This window comes from Polypterus senegalus, chromosome 5, assembly GCF_016835505.1.
Source record: "Polypterus senegalus isolate Bchr_013 chromosome 5, ASM1683550v1, whole genome shotgun sequence".
NCBI classification, from domain to species: domain Eukaryota; kingdom Metazoa; phylum Chordata; class Cladistia; order Polypteriformes; family Polypteridae; genus Polypterus; species Polypterus senegalus.
In genome coordinates, this window is record NC_053158.1 from 76,305,893 (window position 1) to 76,327,825 (window position 21,933).

Genomic DNA, 21,933 nt, shown 5'->3' on the forward strand with positions numbered 1-21,933 from the left:
AGCAAGACTGTAAAAGTAATTTGTCGGAGTTTATTGAACAGCATTACTGAGAACTTATTTTTGACCATGGTGACCATTTAGCAATTATTCAATAGCACCATCTGCTGTTAAAAATTATCGCTGCACATTGTGTTTTCCTAACATCCTGTTCCACCGTATTTGACTATAGTAACTGCAACACTGGGATGACTTGATGGCAGGTGGGCAGCACTGCCACCTCATGAATCCATTGTCACTGGTACAAATCCCAGTTATTATCTATGAGAAGTTTGCACATTCTTATTGTGTCTCTTTTGGTTTTCCTTTCAGGTTTCCAAAGAAAGATTGGATCATAATTCTAAATTGCCCCTAATGTGGATGTGTGTGTGAGTGGGCCCAGTGTACAATTAATTGGATGAAGCGTGTTTGAGAATTTTATGGGTTTTTTTTTTCAACACAGCGTTTTGAGACAAATTATAGCCATTAACAAATTTTAATCGTGTCACATTTAATCATCATCATTATAGTAACCTTTTCTTTCATATGTTCACAGCATCATGTGCATTTTATGCTTGTGGGATTACAGTAATATTTTACAAAACATCTTTGGCTTATATGATAATAAGCCACGTTCTGATTAGAACTGGTTATTGAACTGGGGCAACATGTCATTTTACATTTCCCTAACATGTTCAAAGATTTAAATGCATTGACCTTAGATTCCCATGTAGTAACTGATCCAGGTAACTGATTTCAAATGCACATTTATGTACAGTATATTTGATTTCATTCATACAAAACATCTTATATACTTATATCAACAAAATTATAGTTCTGTTTGTATTATTAATGTTAAAAATCTAAGGCCATAAATACCTTTACTGCACAGATATTTTTCAAAATAATCTTTTCTTTGTTCAGGTTTTTGGTGGTGGTATAATTTAAGTTAGTTTTCTTCAAACATCATGAGAACAAATAATTTGTTATGTGCCATTTCTTTTTTCTTAAGCCTAAAAGTAATCAATTATCTTGGAGCAGTTAAAATATCTGTATGTTATTATATTATGATCCACCTATCTTGAAATAAACTACACTGTGTTACTTATTTATTTTAAAGGTCCAAAGAAGATGACACATCCAGTGATGAAGATTCAAAAGAAATTCAAAATGCCACTTCCAAAGAAAGTAATCAAGCTGAAGACATTAGTCAAGGAAATTGTACCTCTTACAAAAAGTCTCTTCGATTGTCATCAGATCAAATTGTAAGAGTTTCCTTAATATACATTTATAATGTTATGTCTTAAGATGAATATTTTTACTGGTAAGGAGATATGTATGTGGAATCAGTTAACAAATATAATTGTAAAATCTACTGGATTTCCATGGTGTCAATGTGGTTAGTGCTGCTATTTTATGACATGGGGTTTGTAATTAATATTAAACTGGAAAATGACACATACAATATGTTAAAACCTGCAGAAAATTAATTTCTTAAATTATCTGTAAATTAAAATGTAGCAAATTTGAAGTAATGTTTATTACTTTAAATCAAGAGTTCAGGTATTATTTTGAAATGATGAAATTTGTCTCATTTTATAAAATGTATACAATTTGCGTAATAATTTTATTTAATATTAAGAAGGGGCACTCATGTATATTTCTTAAAAAATTTATATTTCAAAATACATAAGACAATTTTCAAAAAAGAGTTTTGCTTTGCTGCGTAAGCATATTAAAGTATATTTGTTCCTATGTCTATCCATCCATCCATTTTCCAACCCGCTGAATCCAAACACAAGGTCACGGGGGTCTGCTGGAGCCAATCCCAGCCAACACAGGAACTAATCCCGGACAGGGTGCCAACCCACCGCAGGACGCACACACTAGGGCCAATTTAGAATTGCCAATCCACCTAACCTGCATGTCTTTGGACTGTGGGAGGAAACCCACGCAGACACGGGGAGAACATGCAAACTCTACGCAGGGAGGACCCGGGAAGCAAACCCGGGTCTCCTAACTGCGAGGCAGCAGCGCTACCACTGCGCCACCATGCCGCCCTTCCTATGTCTATCAGAACTTTATCGCCAAAATTCAAAATAGGAAGTTGACAGAAAGAAATTTATATAAGACCTACTTATATATATATCATCTGAAATACTGGTTGTATTGATTACCATAAAAAACACAAATGCAATGCATTATTAGTAAACCATAAAATATTTACATACATGAAACACAAAGTTTGTTACACATGCAGTAAAACAAAGTAGTTTAAATTTGAATGATGATGATGATATATTTTATTTATAACATGAATAAATCAAAAGAGATAAATCATCAACACCATAATTGAAATATGGCCATTGCATTACATAATGCAAGAAAATTCCAGTCATTTGTAATTCTGGAGAAAATATACCACTAGTGTAGTGATCAGCATTTGTGAGCAATTTGGTTTTTTTAATGACTCTTTAAAGTGAATCATATGCATTGATTGTCAGTCAGTCAGTTAGTCATTGTCCAACCTGCTATATCCTAGCACAGGGTCACGGGGGTCTGCTGGAGCCAATCCCAGCCTGCAAGGCAGGACCAAATCCCAGGCAGGGCACCAGCCTACAGCAGAGCCCTCACACACCAAGCACACACTAGGGACAATTTAGGATCGCCAGTGCACCCAACCTGCATGTCTTTGGACTGTGGGAGGAAACTGGAGAACCTGGAGGAAACCCATGCACGGGGAGAACATGCAAACTCCACGCAGGGAGGACCCGGGAAGCAAACCCAGGACTCCTTACTGCGAGGCAGCAGCGCGTCGTGCCGCCAGCATTGATTGGTGAGCACAAACAAATTGGTTCAGTGGAGTTCAATGGACTAGTGCTAAAGCTCATTACTGTCCAGCATGAGGTTATCATCGTCCTTTGTTTCGCTGCCACTTCCTGCTGGTGGATGAGTAAAGAGCATGCACAAGGACTGCGTGATTCATGAGTCTCAACTCATTTGAATCAAGAACAATTCACTACCCGAAAATCAGTGTAACAGTTCTCAGCCTAACAATTTTCGTTCATTTGAGTCGTGAACACATCATTACAAGTTGCACAATTCTCATTTACTTCTGTAATTTTTTTTTTTTAATTGAATTTGTTTAATGCATGTAACATTTCATACAATCAAGTCAAACAACAAAACTAGATTCAATTCAACCCCCACCCATGTAAAAGAGAGAAAGGCCAACAGACAGAGTAAAACTTTTGAGAGTAGTGTAAATAGAAAGGAGTCTTTCTTCCCAATATAAGTGCTAAAAGTCTAAAATATTATTGATTAGATCCTTCCAGGTTTTAATAAAGTTTTGAACAGTACCTGTAAGAGAGAAGTTGATTTTTTCCAATTTCAAATAGTATATAACATCAGTTCCCACTGACTTAACAGAGGTGGGTTAGAATTCTTTCAGTTGAGCAAGATAAGTCTATGTGCTATTAGTGAAATAAAGGCAATTACAGTCTGTTTGTCCTCCTCCACAGACATTATTTATATACAAATCTCTAAATGATTTAATCCCATACATTTTCCAAACATTAAAAACTGTGTAAGTTTGAGAGGGTGGAAAAAGGTGGTTATCATGTAGTGATGCCAAAGATTAAATTTTCTCTTACTTGAAGTTTATCCTATATTGGTTCCATATTCTGAGTGAATGAAGGACAATTGAGTTGTTAGTATATTGATGATACCTACAAAGCAAGGAATATTAAGAAGTACTGCAATATTTCTTTTCTATTGCAGACCAAGCTAGTGTGTGTTCAACTGTTTGTGTTAGTTTCCAGGTTTTTATAGCTTGCATGTTTGCCACCCAGTAATAAAACTGAAAACTAGGTAGAGCCATGCTGCCTTCTGATTTAGGTTGTTGTAGGGTCGCCTTTTAAATGCATGGATATTTCAAATCCCAAATAAATAAGGTTATGATTGAATCTAATTTCTTAAAAAATATTTATTAATGTATACAGGGATGTTTTGAAATAGAAACAGAAGTTTACGGAGGATATTCATCTTGATAGTTTTAATTCACCCTGCTAAAGATGGAGGGTAGACCATCTATGCACGTTTTGTTTAATTTTGTCCATACAGACAGCAAAAAAATCACTGTGCTTTGTGTGCAGAAACTGGGCAATGGCCTATGAATTATCATGTCAGATATGTAACGAATTATGTATATATAATTAATCTTATATATTTATAGACTAACAAAATACCTGCGCTTTGCAGCGGAGAAGTAGTGTGTTAAAGAAGTAATGAAAAAAAAAAAGGAAACATTTTACTAATAACGTAACATACAGTGGGATGCAAAAGTTTGGGCAACCTTGTTAATAGTCATTATTTTCCTGTATAAATCGTTGGTTGTTACGATAAAAAATGTCAGTTAAATATATCATATAGGAGACACACACAGTGATATTTGAGAAGTGAAATGAAGTTTATTGGATTTACAGAAAGTGTGCAATAATTGTTCAAACCAATGATCCCCAGTAAGAGCCACAAAGTCCGCTTTCTGTAATGTATCTAATTTTGCTTGCTTTTCAGTGTGCACAAAACCATGCTTTTATCAAGACTTCCATCTGGTAGTCTTTTGAAATGAAATTTTCCTCCGATCAGTCGTAGGAACGCGCTTTATTCTGACTCTTAACAATTTTGTAGCTCTGATGTGTGCATCAATGTAATCGATGTACCAGGAAATCATGCATTGACAAAAGTTCCCCTTTGCTTGAAATTAAAAGTGTGATTAAATGCGTTTAACGCGTTATGGAGTACATGCATCGAAGCTTCTCAGCTGTGCTTGTGCTAAGAAAAGGAAACATTTTAAAAATAACGTAACATGATTGTGAATGTAATAGTTTTGTGACCGTTATGATTGTTGCTGTCATCAAGGATTTGATTATCATTATTTCTTTCAATCAGGGTCGTATTTGTAGGATGTGTTGTGTTCAAATATCATTCCGTGTTTGTCAATCGTTGTAAAGATAACAGGTTTCATTCATTGATTCGTTTCTTACTGCATCAATAAACAGCTTGTCTTCCTCTTTATCTGAGACGTGACACACTGCATGCACGGGTTTTTTTTTACACTGTCTTCCTTTAGCGGGACATTGACTTTTTCCACCGTGTGCTTTGTTTCCGCATTAGCTACACTTATGAATATGCTTGTATGTATCACACGCTTCATATTTTTTTGCTGCCTTCTCAATTGTGTAATTCAGTTTTTGTTCAGCACTCTTTGGAACTGTTGCTTTTTGTCTGTGCACTGCGTCATTTCATGTGAGCCACTCGGTGTACATGCATCGAAGGTTCCCAGCTGTGCTGGTGCCATCTTGTGCGATGTCCACGGCTGTATTTAATGTTAGCTAAGACCCGGCAGTTTCGCTGAGTTTGTGCCAAACACCACCCTGACCATCTCATCTTCCTCTGCATAAGCACAGTCCTTCACCCGTGAATATTTAGCGGCAGTGTTTCTATTGGATTGCTGCTGACGGATGGCCTTATATGGGCAGGCACTAAATTACGCATCGAGCAGAAGTCTATTATAGTATATGGACGAAAAAATAGGTTCCAGTTATGACCATTACGCACAGAATTTCAAAATGAAACCTGCCCAACTTTTGTAGGTAAGCTGTAAGGAATGAGCCTGCCAAATTTCAGCCTTCTACCTACACGGGAAGTTGGAGAATTAGTGATGAGTGAGTTAGTGAGTCAGTGAGGGCTTTGCCTTTTATTAGTATAGATAATGAATTAAATATAAATTAACAAGCAACAATATTAATTATATATTTATATACACACATACATACATATATATGAAACTAATATATGTATTATGAAATTATACATTTGTGATGTAATCAGAAGGGGATTCCCCATAACAACAGTATAAGCTATCCGTAAAAATTAATCAAAATAATTGATATACTGTAATAAGAAGAGACTTGAGGCATGGCAAGGTTTGGGGCAGCCACCCGTTTAATCCGGTTTCCTGGCTGCAAAAGCAATTGATTCATCAGAGTCAAGTTTACACAACAGAGTCCAAAACAGAACTGCCTCCCAGAGCAAAGGCAGGAGGCTTTATAGGACGGAGGGCAGAAGTGATGTCGTCCTCTGTGCCGGAACCGGAAGTGATGTCATCCTCGGGCCCGGGGCTGGAAGTGATGTGTCCCGCTTCGAGGTGGCGGCTCCTGGTGGGATTTCCCGGGAAAGACCTGTAGAGAACTCAGAAAGAGCGTTAGCTTACCCCGCCCCCCCCAGGCAGATGTATAATCAGTCCTCTCTAAGCCCTTCAGCTGCCTCCCATGCACACGTGTGTGACAATACTTAAATAGGTTGTTTGAAAGAATCAATTCAGTAAACTGAATTGAAATGCCCATCATTACTCTGGGGTGTCCGTGGTTGGTTGTAGCAGAAAAAAAACAGTCAGAGCATAAGAGTGACACAATTCTGATTATCTAACCCCACTAGCAACCCACAAACTCCTGGGCATTCAACACACAACACACAGCACACTGTATCATAATCATAAGTACCTGCTGGTCAATGTAAAAAGAAGATTAGATCATTTGTTATTGAATCCCAAGGCTCCCATTATCTCTGCCATTACTTCCCATAGGCAGGAGTTGTACTAAGGTAATCTAGTAGTAGCATCATGTGACTCAGCAGGATACTGAGAAAAGAAACAGAATAGCGGAGGATCAGTAACAGCTAATAATAGTTGCAAAGCATTTATTTTGAGTAAATGACTAACAGTTAAATGCAGAAAATGAACAGCTAATAATACAAAAGGTAAAAGTATAACAAAACAAGTGCGCTTTTATTCAAGAATATAACCAAAGAAAAAGAAGTTGGCTTAGGGTATAAGGTAGATATGTATGCTTGGTTGGTGCAGCGGTAACAACTGCTGTCTCCTAATCTAGAGGTTGTGGGTTCAATACCCGGGTCCTCCAATTACTATTTTGAGTAGTGAGCTGCTATTTTTATTATTATAATATAATAAAAACATATATTAGATTAGAATCTGTAACAGCCGGTGTAAATTTATAGCACTTGTAAAAGTCAGCGTTTTTTTTTTGGTTTTTTTTTTATTTTATTCCCTGTCACGTTCATGACTCCCCATCTGACTTGTGCTAGTTTTCAAATAAAGACATGGTGTAACAAACTTTTTTTGTTATACCACCTCTTTATTTGAAAACTGTTCGATCATGTGCGTGAACGAAACTGGGACTGGAAAAACTGTGGACATGGGTGCGAGTGGTTGTACGTGACTGGGAATAACTGTGGATATGAGTAGTGTTTTGAGACAATGGAACTGGAAATTTTCTGATGTGGAGGGATAAAGGTTGACACACAAATGCTGGTGAATCATGCTTTCTTGGTATTTTGTTGTCATTTGAATTTTTTTTTTACTCAGTTTTATACTTGAGTGATCCTGCTCACACTGAATTACTCTGCACCTTCTGGACCATGATGTCAAAGCCGTATTGACAAAAAAATAGAGACATGGATATATATATATCACATTTGGAATAATTCATTTTATGACTTTTATAGTACATTTTGGAAAACATTGTGGTACTGATGCAACATTACATTTATTTGCATACCTTCATGCGGCTGTAGTCATCGACTGCTTTTTTTTTTCCCCCCGATCTTGCCCAGTCTCCACATTTTGGTGCATGGTGGTGTTTCTTTTGCACAGAACTGACCTCTCTATACTATTTTTTACTCTGCATGTCCTGGAGTAGAACAGAAACACCACCACACAACTGTTGTTACGGTTCTGCCTTTGTCCAGAAATGGTTTCATAAGCTTTATTACCTTAGTCTCAGAAAGTCCTTCTCCCGTGGGGTGACTGGGATCTTTTCCTGAATTAGATCAAACACAGTTGCATAGGATGTGATAGGAGCTTTCACCTGCAGCTGAAGTCATTTCAGTACACATGTAGTTTGTCAGCATGCCCGTGTCGATCAACCACAGGAAGCTCTGCAGTTTAATTCTGACTTTACACTGTAGGAAGATACATAAATAAATCAAGGTAAATAACATCCACTCTGTCTTTTATATGAGTAACATATAAATGTTTTTATATAAAGACCATCACAAAACATAATCACAAACTGGGCTTTGAACAATACCTTGGCAGCTCTTTAATCCATACTTTTTCTTTGAAGGACAGGTGTGGGGCAGACTGACTGGCAGGATGACACCAGACCTCTTGCTGCATCCAAATGGTGCCATCTTTTGCCGTTACGCCTGGTGTAGCTGCGTTGTTCTTATATATGAGTGGACATTTCTTGCAGGGTGGGCTTCTGTTCTCTTTCTCCGATGTAGAACCCTCATCCTCATCTGAGTTATAGTACATATTTATTTGAAAACTGAAAGTGTCAGATCGGGCTGAGCATGGACACGACTGAGATACTAAAACTGAATTAAAAAAAAACGCTAACCTTTACAAGTACCATACATTTACACCGGCTGTTACACACTCAAATAAAATGTATGTTTTCATAGTATAATAGTAACAATACGAGCAGCTAACTACACAAAACATTTATTTTGTGACACTGCAAGGCTTGAACCTGCGACCTGTTGATTATGAGTCAGTAGTTCTTATCTCTGTACTACCAAAGCAGTCATAACAATGAAGTACACTAACCCAATTTCTTTTTCTTTGGTTATAGTCTTGAATAAAAGCGCACTTGTTTTGTTATACTTGTACATTTTGTGAAAGTATTTATTTGATATTTGAACTTCAGTCTTCACACAGTATACACTTCATGTCAAAATTTTGTTGTTAGAACTAAAAGTTTGTCTTTTAGGTATGTGTTTAAAATTTTTGTCATGCTACACTTCCATAGATCTTTGTAGACACGGAACACACATGAAATGCATGTGCTTCAAATAGTGATATATTATTTACACTATACAGCTCCAGGTACCTCACTCCCAGATACACAAGGGTTGACCTGGGAGAGCTTTTTGCTGTTTCTGCGGCGGTGAGAGGATGGGATAGTTGGCTGCTTGCACATATCGACACATTTACAAGACAAAATACGCCGACAGAGGTGCAAATGGATTTAAGGTTGGCCGGGTTTACGAGTTTTTTCATAGGCTTTGGTAATTCTAGTGTTAAGGATAAAATTTAGTAGAACACGGCAAGTACAAGTGTTTTTCTGAACAGTCAGCATAAGTTTAGAAGAGAGAGGTCATGTTTTACTAACATGCTAGAATTCTATAAGGAAACAATAAAAAGATATGATCAAAGTTGAGTATATGATATTGTTTATTCATCTTGACTTTTAGAAAGCACTTGATAAGGTGCCACATGAGAGGTTGGGTATCAAACTAAAAGAAGTGGGAGTTCAGGGTGATGTTTGTAGATGGGTACAGAATTGGCTCAGATACAGGAAGCAGAGTGTTATGGTTTGAGGAACCTTATCAGAATTGGCTGATGTTAAGAGTGGTGTTCCACAGAGGTCAAAGCTAGGGCTGTTGATATTTGTTTTATATATATATAAATGATTCAGATAGGAATATAAGTAACCAGCTGGTTAAGTTTGCAGATGATATCAAGATAGGTGGATTTTAAATCATTACAGAAGGACTTGGACAGCATAAAGACTTGGGCAGGTTTGTGGCAGATGAAATTTAATGTCAGTATATATAAGGTATTACACATAGGAAGTAAAAATGTTAAGTTTGAATGCACAATAGGAGCATTCCTGACAGTGTTCAGAAGCCATTAAGAAGGCAAACAGAATGTTAGGTTATATAGCATGATGTATGGAGTACAAGTCCAAGAAGGTTATGCTCAAGCTTTATAATGCACTGGTGAGGCCTTATCTGGAGTACCGTGTGCAGTTTTGGTCGCTAGGCTACAAAAAGGACATAGGAGCACTAGAAAAGTTCTAGAGAAGAGTAACTAAGCTCATTCCATGGCTACAGGGGATGAATTATGAAGAAAGATTAAAAAAACAGAGCCTTTTCAGTTTATCCAAAAGAAGATTAAGAGGTAACATGATTGAAGTGTTTAAAATTTTGAAGGGAATTAGTACAGTGGATCAAGACTGTTATTTTAAAATGAGTTCATGAAGAACATGGGCATACAGTTGGAAGCTTGTTAAGGGTAAATTTCTCACAGACATTGGGAAGTTTTTCTTTACATAGAGAACGATAGACACTTGGAATAATCTACCAAGTAGCATGGTAGACAGTAGGATTTTAGGGACTTTCAAAACTAGACTTGATGTTTTTTAGAAGAATTAAGTTGATAGGACTGGCAAACTTTGTTGGACTGAATGGCCTGTTCTTATCTAGATTTTTTAATGGCCTAATAAGTGAACTAACCTATACACTTTCATTTCTGATATGTTATTTGCAGGCCAGTTTGAAATTAAAAAATGGTCCAAATGATGTTGTTTTCAGCATCACCACTCAGTATCAAGGTACATGCCGATGTGAAGGCACAATATACCTTTGGAATTGGGATGACAAAGTCATCATTTCTGACATTGATGGGACCATCACCAAGTAAGTAATATAAAATTAGTAATTTTGGTAATCATTTAAAAGTGTTGAAATATTTTTTTCTGGAGTTGGAGAATAATTTGTTCTTCTTGTCACAGTGAGCACTGTAAAGGACAATAACTTTGTATAGTTACTATTTACTAGAAATTACACTTTTCCAGGTCAGATGCCCTTGGACAGATTCTCCCTCAACTTGGCAAAGACTGGACTCATCAAGGCATTGCTAAACTTTATCATTCCGTGCATGAGTAAGTAAAGCAGAGTCATGGCTTTTCTTCAAATGCTGCTATTTGCTTTTTACAATTTTGTACATAAATTAGATATATGTTTTGGTTCTTTGCCAGTAATCTTGTCTGTATGAATGTGTGCAAGTGTTAACTAGTTATAGTGTGACTAATTTACATCAATTTGTATTTTTAAATTAAATAGAAGCAATGAGTTTCATATTCTGTATGCAAGTGTTAACTAGTTATAGTGTGACTAATTTACATCAATTTGTATTTTTAAATTAAATAGAAGCAATGAGTTTCATATTCTGTAGTAAGATATAGTAGGACTGTAACAGAATTGTTGACCAGAACAGATTATTCAGTCTAACACAGCCTTATTAATATATGTTCACTTAATATGTGTAAAAATATGTCAATAGCAATGTGCAACTTTCTGTTACCTTACTGGTAATATGTTCCAGTTATCAATAGTTCTATACATAAAACATACATTCTAAATGTTGGACAATATTTACTCTTAAAAGACTTCAGTTCTGTCCTGTGTGCTTGTTGAAGTATGTATTTAGAAAAAAAACATAATCTAACTTGTTCTCATGATAATATTAAACAAACACTTAAGTAATGTGTCCTGTCCCCTTAACCCTTGTTAACTCTTTCAGTCTTTCCTCATAGTTCATAATGTTACAAGCCTGGAATAAGTCTAAGGCCTTTTTAATGATTCTTTCTATTGCACTGTGAAACTCTTCTTATATTTCTTACACCAAAATTGTGGATTGTATTCCAGATATGGTCCAACAAATGCAGTATATTCTTCTGTGACTTTTATTTAACAGAGAAAGCTATTCTTAACAGATGACAGTACTACTACTACTGCTGAATAACCCAACGTCCTGTTAGTTTTTAATAAATTTTGGTTGGGGATTATGATACGTTCAGTAGAACTCTGAAAATTCAAACAGTTAAAATGTACTGATGAATGTTTTTACCTGAACTCTAATGTTAATGTGTTAATTGTGTAAATTGTTAAAGTTTATTTCATGTGTCTCAGATTTATGAAAAAATAAATACTATTTACACTTTTGAATTTAAGCTAAATTAGCTTCAGTTTATCATTGTAAAATAGATTATGAACAAGAAACAATTTGCTAGTAAGAAAAGTAATTTGCTATACTCCATAGAAATTTTCTACTAAAAATATGTCTGGGCAAAATTCTATATCATATAATTGTGCACACAGTTTTTTATTGTCTAGACCTTTGTGAACTTTTATTAATAGTACTTTTGTCTTCATTTTAGGAATGGATACAAATTCTTATACTGTTCTGCCCGTGCAATTGGGATGTCAGGAATGACCAGAGGTTACCTACATTGGGTTAATGACAAAGGAACAATTCTTCCTCGTGGTCCTCTTATGTTGTCCCCAAGTAGCCTGTTTTCTGCTTTTCACAGGTATGAACATACAGAAACATTTCCGGTTGATCTACCAAAGGTACAGGTTTATGAAGTTGTGAGACAGCAGTGCCAATTACTGCTCCAACTTATTGAACTTCTAAAACACTTGAAGTAATAATTATAACTTGCATAATGTATTACTGTAAAATATAAATAAATAATCAATATTCATACATTAATTGCTTTGTCAATACAATATAATTTAGATGACATATATTGTGAAAATTTTCAGAGTTTAACTGAACTACCTCAAAATTTGCATTTTACTTTGCAGTAGTTCTCAAATTCACAAACACAGAGGAAAGAAACATCAGCAAAATTAATATGGAGAAAGATGCTTGAATTGCTGTTTTTCAGATTTCTAGCTCTTGGCATGACACACTACCCCCAAATTAGAAATGCACTATATTGCCCAGCATCTGTAACATCAATTCAGCATTTAAACTTTTTGTGTTAGATATTTTAGAATAAAATCTTTTACTAATTTATTTTTTTGCTAGGTTTCAAAATACTCCATATTGGATTGTTGTGTAAACAAATCAACACATCGAAAGTTGTGCAAATAATGTCACTTGTAGTTATAGTTTGAATGTGAACAAAGAAAATTCAAAGGACGCTGACAGGTTGCACATATTTTAAGTCTACTTATCAGTCGAGCCTTCTGTAAGATGTAAGAAGCTATATTATCGAGTGTAAACAGCTCTTCATATACATTTATTTGCCAGTTATGTGGAATTTTTATAGCTTTATTTAATACAGTATTTGCATGAAGATAAGGTATCTGTTGACAGCATCAGGCTATTTTGACTGAACAAGACAACAATCAGAGTGTCTGACTGTTTCAAAATTTTATTTACCATCAGGGAGGTGATTGAGAAGAAACCTGAAAAGTTTAAGATTGAATGCTTGACCGATATTAAGAATTTATTTTATCCCAATAAACAACCATTTTATGCTGCATTTGGAAATCGTCCCAATGTAAGTTTTTTTTTTTCCTAATTTACTGTTAAGCACACATTGTTTCATTTCTATGCATCTACTAGTGTGTTAGTTTACTTTGTAGCAAGGAGAATACTAAGTACCAACAAAATTAAACAGAAAAGCACTCACTTCACAGAATACATTTCCCTATCTGTCAAATCAGGTAACATTCATCCTGTCATATACAAGAACAAACTGTCTTTTTCTCTATCTCCCAAAGTATCAGTTTCTGCCGTTTCATCCTCTCTTCAGTGAGTCTTTGACCTGCTTTCTGCCTACCCTTAGCACAGGCAAGAATAGCTCTATAAGTAACACTATAGAGTGACCAGGTCAAAGTGTCCTCTGATGGTTCCTGTTATTCTTGAGCCCCTGAACCTTGACCTTTGATATAAAGGCCATGCCTCCAAAACATATTCATGAATATCTTTAACCTGTTTGGGAAATGGGGATTCTAGCTTTTTCAAGTGGGTGTGATGCCTGGGTTGTCTGCAGCTGGCATACTCATCTTGAACCTGGGTCATCAATATTCATAGACCTATATGGACTAGGGCACATGAACAACCAGAGTGGTGCAAAAGTGTTCAAAACAGTGCATTTGTGGAGGTTAAAATCACAATAAATAAAAAATCCATAAACAGGATCTTCCTGTAAAAGAAAGTCATGAGAGTTTCTACGTCTCCTATTGCTCACCCTTTCAGGTCTCCTCAACAGTAGAACGTGCCCTTCCGACAAGTATGGTTAACCTCTGACTGGCTTGTATCCCTATCACCATTCCCGGGTGTCAGTGAGGACCCCACAAGCCCTGCTCCCTTCTCCCACAACCATCCCTTGTTATGTATCCTCTACACTACACCAGCTGCCAAAATCCCGACTTTCATTCTTTTCGCACATGATTTCATCTATGGCTCCTTCTTTCTCTTTTCTCCTTATCACTCTCCTCAGGCTCTTTTATGCAATTGTGGATGTACATTCCCAAGGCCACTTGGCTTCACTACCATGTGCACTTACACAAGCACACTGTTTTTAACTAAAAATATCACTCAGCCACAGGTGACCCCTAAATGTGCTTTTCCACAGTGGGGTCCCCCGCTGCTATCTCTTTAAATGGACGAGATTATTAATCACCTTTGCCACAGAAATTTGCTGCAAGAGCATCTGTAACACTTGGTTTAGCTTACCACTCTTTCCACACTGGCATGCAGAGGTCTGTTTTTACAGGAAGGGAACATCTCTCATTATAACATCCTTTTTTTAACACCAGGACGTGTATGCATATAAACAAGTTGGAGTCCCTGTCTGCAGAATTTTCACAGTGAATCCAAAAGGTGAATTAATACAAGAACAAACAAAGGGAAACAAATCATCGTAAGTGTTTCTCTTTAATTATATATTTTTTTTGTCTTATTTAATTTGCTGCTGAGTGAAAGCGTGTAACTGAACAATTATGGTACTTGTTACATTTTTTGGACTAAATCTTACTGTTCTGCCCTCATCAAAAGTATTTTAGAGAACCACTGTCTCATTTTTTGTCAAAGTTGTTCTCATATGCAACATTTAATGTGCTATACCACATATAAAATCACTTCCAAAATACACTGTATGGCAAAAAGTATGTAGATACCTGAACATCACATCTATATTAGCTTGTTTGACATCCCGCTATATCCTAACTACAGGGTCACGGGGTTCTGCTGGAGCCAGTCCCAACCAACACAGTATGCAAGTTAGGAAACAAACCTTGTTCACACACTAGGAGCAATTTAGGATCGCCAATGCACCTAACCTGCATGTCTTTGGACTGTGGGAGGAAACCAGAGCACCCGGAGGAAACTCACGCAGACACGGGGAGAACATGCAAACTCCACACAGGGAGGACTCGGGAAGCAAACCCAGGTCTCCTAACTGCAAGGCAGCAGCACTACCACAGCAGCACTACCACTGCACCACCGTGCCGCCCATTGTTTGACATCCTATTCCAAAATCAAGGGCATTAATATGGACTTGGCATCCACTCCCGGGGAGCACCAACCATTTTAACTATCCACTCTTCCTTTGAGCTTTCCACAAGATTTTGGAGTGTGTCTGTGGGAATTTATGTCCATTCAGCCAAAAGAGTATTTCAGAGGTCAGATACTATTGTTGGATGAGAAGACCTGACCCACAATTGTCATTCATCCCATAGGTGTTAACGTGATTCATTTCTGCAGTGAACACATTTCAATTGTTCTAGAGTCCGATTATGGTGTGCTTTACACCACCTGAGCCGATGCTTGACAATTCACATAGTGATCTTAGACTTGTGTGTAGTTACTTGGCCATGGAATCACATTTCATGAAGCTTCTGACACACAGTTCTTGTGCCAATGTTGGTTCCAGAGAGAGTTTGGAACTCTGTTGTGAGTAATGCAAAATAGGATAAAGTATTATTACGCACTTTGCGCTTCAGCACTTGACATGATCTACCACTTGGTGTCTGAGAAGTTGTTGCTTCCAGATACTTTCAATTCACAATAATAGCACTCACAGTTGGCTGGTGTAGATCTTGGAGGGCAGAAGTTTCATGCTTTGGCAAAAAATGGCACCCTGTGAGAGTGTCACTTTTAAAAGTCAATGAGTTGGAAAGGAAAAAATTAATCAAGACTTGCATAGATGGTCAACCCTTCATCTCACTCTAGCTGGAAGAATTAACGTTGTTAAGATGAATGTTCTTCCTAAGCTTCTTTTTTTATTTCAGAATATTCCAATATACATCAGTAAATCATTTTTTAAGCAATTAGATTCAATAATAACCTCATGCGTTTGAACCTCAAAACATCCACATATCCAAAGAGCGACCCTACAAAGACCTAAGGCAGATCGTGGCATGGCTCTACCCAACTTTCAGTTTTAATACTGGGCAGCAAACATACAAGTTATAAAAACCTGGACACAAATAGATGAACATGCACAGGCCTGGTTCGCAATAGAAGTAAAATCCTGCAGTACTTCTTTTATATTCCCTGCTTTGTGCCCCAATAAATGCAAGTTATCGGCAGTTTACTGATAACCCAATTGTGCTTCACTCACTCAGAATATGGAACCAATATAGAAAGCATTTTAAGATGGAAAAGCTTTTATCTGTGGTACCTCTGCAAGAGAACCACCTCTTCCAACCTTTGTAAACATATGCAGTTTTTAATATCTGGAAAAAATTTGGGATTAACATTCTTAGAGATCTTTATATAGACAACATCTTTTCATCCTTTGAACAATTACATTCCAAATTTAACTTTCTAGCTACACATTTCTTTCACTATCTTCAAATTAGGAACTTTGTTAAGCAGAACCTGCCCGATTTTCCTCATCTTGCACCCTCGTCCATGCTGGAAAAAATATTGCTCAATTTCAAGGACTTAGACACCATCTCTGCAATATATAAAATTATTTTACAGTCCCTCCCTTTCAAAGATCCAAGGGGACACTGGGAAAAGATCTCTTAATTAATATATCAGAAAAGAAGTGGAAAATAGCAATGCAGAGAATTCACTTTAGCTCCATATGCGCAAAGCATACAATTATTCAACTCAAAATTATATATCGAGCACCTCTGTCTCGCCTAAAACTCTACAAAATGTTTCCAGAGCAGGATCCAACCTGCGAACGCTGCAGTCAAGTCCCAGCCTCACTGGTTCACATGTTTTGGGCCTGCACCAAATTAACATCATTCTGGACCAAAATTTTTAACTACCTTTCAGACAGCCTTGGTGTCACAATCCTTCCTAACCCATTAACAGCTATGTTTGGTGTTCTTTCAGATGGGTTTAAAGTGGAGGAGAACAAACAAACTGTGATTGCATTCACTACACTTTTGGCACATAGACTTATTTTGCTAGACTGGAAGAGTCCTAACTCTCCTCTTTTAAGTCAGTGGGAAACCGATGTGTTATACTATTTGAAATTGGAAAAAATCAAATACTCAGTTAGAGGATCTGTACAGATTTTTTTCAAAACATGGCAGGATCTAATCAATAATATTTTAGAATAAGCTCCTAAAGCACAGAGGAAGCAATTATTTCTTTTTCTTCTCCATTCATCTCTATTGGCCTATCAAACTCATCAATTTAGGTATGTTTACAAGCCTTAAATTTTACCCCGTTGGCCATGCTCTCTCTCTCTCAGGGGTGGGGTCGACTTGTTTTCAATCCTATTCTTTGTAAAAATTGATCAATTTGTATGGAATGGTTACAATAAAATTAATTAAAAAAAAAAAAAATAAATAAAAGTCAATGAGCTTTTCAGTATGACCCATTCATGGGGAGAGGGAAAGAAAGAGAGGAAAGCAGGAGTTGGTAGTTATGATGTACTTCATCATGGCAGTGGTAGGCAAAAAGGGCACTAACAGTAGCGGTGATATCCCCTGTCTCAACTAGATGGACATTAGACAGAAAATCCAAGCAAAAAAGGGTAAGAGCTTTGTTATGCCTCTTTACAAAAGGATCTAGGAGCACTAGATGGAGGATAATCAACATCCTCCAACCTGTTCGGTGGGAGAACATGGTCCATGAGTGGAAAGTAAGCAAGAACTGAAGCAACCTATAGGTATGGTATTGGGAATCTTCTTTTTAAAACTTTACATGAATTAGAGCATGAAAACGTATGCACCAAAAAACAGGAAAATGTGCACAAAACCTGGCATACACAGATTTCTATCCAGTTTGCCCTTAATAAATCACAGTCATGTGAGTGCTATTACTAAATGCGCGTACGTGAACAAGCCTTGAATCCTGCCTGGTGTCACAGTGAAACAACTGTATATGGACTATGGTAATGATCCTTGTAGATATTCAATCCTGATGCTGCAGACATTCATTGACTGGTAGAGCAGCCTCCCATCTAACACATCCAAACACCACCACCTGCATTTAAGTAAAGAAGTCGTATGCTGCAGAGTTCTGGAGTGGATTGAAAGGGAAACGAGCAATCCTCTCCATGAGGTCAACAGGGCTTTAAGATCTGTGTAGGCGGGCCCACAGATGCAGAAGGGTTTTCATTCTGTTCTGGTAATTTGCGCTTTTCTACTTTTGTGCTTATTCCTCCATTTTTAGTTAATATTTGATGATAATCTTTATAATTCGGCCTCAGTGGTGTTTTTGGAAAGTGGAGGATTTCCACCTTCCAATTGTGCTACTAAAAAGATAATAAATTCTACTTATTTATGAGATATAAACCACAATTTTCCTATTTATGATTAATATTTTAACATTAATTATTCCCTTTATATGATATATCACTAGTTTAATTGTGTATTTTACAGGTACAGCAGGCTGAGTGAGCTGGTTGAACATGTTTTTCCACTGCTAAACAAAGAACAGAGTTCTGCATTCAGTTTTCCTGAATTTAGCTCCTTCTGCTACTGGAGAGAACCAGTTCCAGAAATCGACATGGATGATCTGGTTTAAATATCATTTTACTGTCAGTATTTGCAATTGTGTGCACAATATTCTAGCGTCAGTACAAACTGTATAAATGGAAGGATCAATGCGTCTTGAACAATTAAGGACATACGAAGCATTTATCAAATGATAATGATTTTCTTAAATGTATTGTTAATGCTCTGCTTGCATTTTCCAGTGCTCTTCTTTGGATACCAGATCACAATGTTACTTTTTGTTCCGTTCAGATTTATTGCATTTGTATTCAGAAACTATGGCATTCCCTGCGCTGCTAATGCCCCATAGTGTTATCAAAAGATTATCATAAATTTATCAGACAGTGAATATTTTCCTTCCCTGGCTGTGTTTATTAGAAGAAGCAAAATCTCTGATATTTTATACATCTTCTTTCCCAATTAGTAAGTACCAAAAGAAGTACATAACTTAACACCTTAAAGAAGGTTTAAATTGTTTACAAAAGACCATCTTAGTATTTACTGGAATGCAATTTTTGTCTTTGACATTTTTACAGTCCATTTTCTTGTTTGCACTTTATATTTTTATAGCAATTATAAGTTAAAATTTAGGCAGATAAATAGTATATGTCGTCATCTTTGCAGGGGCTGGAATGAATTAGCACAACAGACAGAAGGATATCTTAAGGATGTATTAAACATCCATTTAATGTTGGCATTTTAAGAACACACCATTTTAATTCTCCACATAGGAATAAATCGTAAGCATGTAACAAACTCAATCTGTCCCAGAATATGATGAATCTGCTGACATTTTGTTTGAAGCCATGATTAGTGTGCTGAGTTTGTGTGAGTTTTATTCACATGGATCAGTGCATGGGCTACATATGTTGAACACAGGCAGTATTTATGTAAGAAGTTAATGGTTTTCCTGGGCCACCCACTATCCTGCTGCTTAACTAATAACAAAGCGGTAAAGTTCGTTTTGATGTACCGCCCCTTCTAATTAGTTGCTTAGTGAACAACTCTGATGTTCTTGATATGTTGCAAAATGTAATGTAAACAATTCTAAAGATTAATATGGACAATCGAAGCCCTCGAGCTATCTGACAAAAGCATAACTGGTACTCAGTGTGTTTAAGGCAAGCTACTTATTTTTAATCTTACATTATTTGGCCTATAAGTGGGTAGTCTTACAGGAGAATAACAAAATGATTGACCTTTCTAGAAATTATTTTAAAAAGTGAATACCCACAGTATAGTGTCTTAAATACTGTACATTCTTTACTGTTATACAGAATATCACATGTACATGTTTTGCTCCACAAAGCAAATGTTAATCTCATCCCCAAATTACTTTCTCTTCCCCAGTTCTTGTAGAATTCATTTATCAAAATGCTTTCTTGAGAAAGACATTTACTCTATTTGATTCTGCTTCTAATTAGGAAAATGTGATTTAGCAGTCCTGTTGCCAGATCTTTAGAAGGATAAACCACGTTGAAGCACAATACAATAATTGTGTGTTATGGAAATTTGTAACTACTTGTAAATGTCTTCAGTATATCATGAACTAACTAGTTTATGCAGCACTGTAAGTTCATCTACCAGTGAAGTATTTTATGTCATTCAGTTCGACAATGTTACAGCGAAGTGTAATGAAGTCATTCTTTCTATGAAAGTTATATACTTGTGCCTTGAAAGCACACTAATCTTATTTTTTGAACTTTAATATATGTAGGAAATAAATATGTTGTTCAGACTACTGTTATACCTCTTTGGAGTATTGGTTTTGACTGAAAATGTCTGTTTTCAGTAAGTGTTAAAAACTTTTTTCAGTGCTTCATTCACACTTATAATTTCTTGATCTGTTTTTGTTGAATGATGTCAAAGAATCTGCTAGTTTGATATTTACAAAAACTATATATACCATGTTGAAATGTTAAAATAATTCTGTTTGGATAAAAGTGAATTAAACACAATTATGTGTATCTAGTCTGTGTGGTATTTCTTATTTGTTGTTAGGTTTTTTTTAGTAATTGCATGTCACAGGAGACTGATGGATCCACTTCCTTCTTCTTTGCCATTGGATTCAGTTGTAGTGGGATTGCTAAGGTTATCTGGTTTTGCAGACTATAGCTGTCCATCATCTACTTTGGTTAGAACCATTTGTATTACACTCCTATATTGGCCTCCTTGGGACACTTGTAAAGCAGCCTGTAAATTTGTCTTCACCTGCTTCAAATATGGCATCAGCCTTGTACAGAATTTGTAAAACTGCTGTCACTACACTGATTCACTGGTAAGTCTTGCTATTACCTTACTTATACCCCAACTTGTTTAAAAGACTCCCTAATCTACAAGCCACTCTTATTTGAGAGGAGACATTGACATTAGATTTTCATGTACTGATTGTCATGCCAAAACTGTCATTCTTGGCTGTAAAAGACCCCAGTGTGTGTTGGAGATCACAGTCTCATGAGGCCAAGCGGATAGCATCATCCATAAATAGGAGCAGTGTAACTCATTGGCTCCCAGACTAAATACTGTCCATATCTCAGGTATAGAATCATGTCTTCTTCATTTTAATCCTGAGCAGAAGTCAAGATGTCCCCTTACCAGAGTTCTAACACTATATATACTGCATTATGCTCAATTTACAGTCTGTAACCCACACTCTTGCATTGTCTTCTACAAGAAAAAATAAGGAGATGCACAGTCATAAGTTATGTCTGCAACTTGCATATAGCATTAGTCAAACACCTGGGGCCTCATGTATAAACGGTGCGTACGCACAGAAATGTTGCGTAAGAACTTTTCCACGTTCAAATCGCGATGTATAAAACCTACACTTGGCGTAAAGCCACGCACTTTTCCACGGTACCTCATGCCTTGTCGTACGCAAGTTCTCCGCTCAGTTTTGCAGACTGGTGGCACCAAGCGTCAAAGCAATGTTACTGTTTCTTTGTGAATACTCATTATTTTCATGACGCGGCTTTATAAATACACCGAAACTAACCGCATATTGTTTATTAGTGTAATGCATCTGATTGTAATTAACTTCGTAACAATATAATGGTCCAGGGAACAGCCATAGTATTCCAAATACCATAGCTACTTTAGCGTTGTTACTCTCACTGCACCTTTCTCTTCTTCTTATTTTTCTTCTTCTTCTTTCAGCTCCTCCCATTAAGAGTTGCCACAGCGGATCATCTTTTTCCATATTACTCTCACTGCACCACCCGGAGTAATTTATATCACTGTATCTGAGTGTGAATCACAGCAGCAGCTGATCGGAAAGAGAATTATCGGTATACAGCTTCAAGGGCACGCTGTCTCAGCCATGGCAAA

The 21,933-nt window shown here is 36.6% G+C and overlaps 1 protein-coding gene across 2 annotated transcripts in view; it reads left to right on the forward strand.

The window, feature by feature from the left end:
- The window catches only part of lpin2 (lipin 2), a 112,974-nt gene extending 93,158 nt beyond the window's left edge, over positions 1–19,816 (forward strand). For both annotated transcript variants that reach the window (XM_039754840.1, XM_039754839.1), the window contains exons 14-20: positions 1,097–1,241; positions 10,391–10,539; positions 10,698–10,784; positions 12,063–12,215; positions 13,082–13,196; positions 14,461–14,564; positions 18,493–19,816. In XM_039754840.1, coding sequence (XP_039610774.1) covers positions 1,097–1,241; positions 10,391–10,539; positions 10,698–10,784; positions 12,063–12,215; positions 13,082–13,196; positions 14,461–14,564; positions 18,493–18,637 — 898 coding nt within the window. In that variant the 3' untranslated portion in view covers positions 18,638–19,816. The remainder of the gene's footprint in view (positions 1–1,096; positions 1,242–10,390; positions 10,540–10,697; positions 10,785–12,062; positions 12,216–13,081; positions 13,197–14,460; positions 14,565–18,492) is intronic.
- The last annotated feature ends 2,117 nt before the right edge of the window (positions 19,817–21,933 follow it).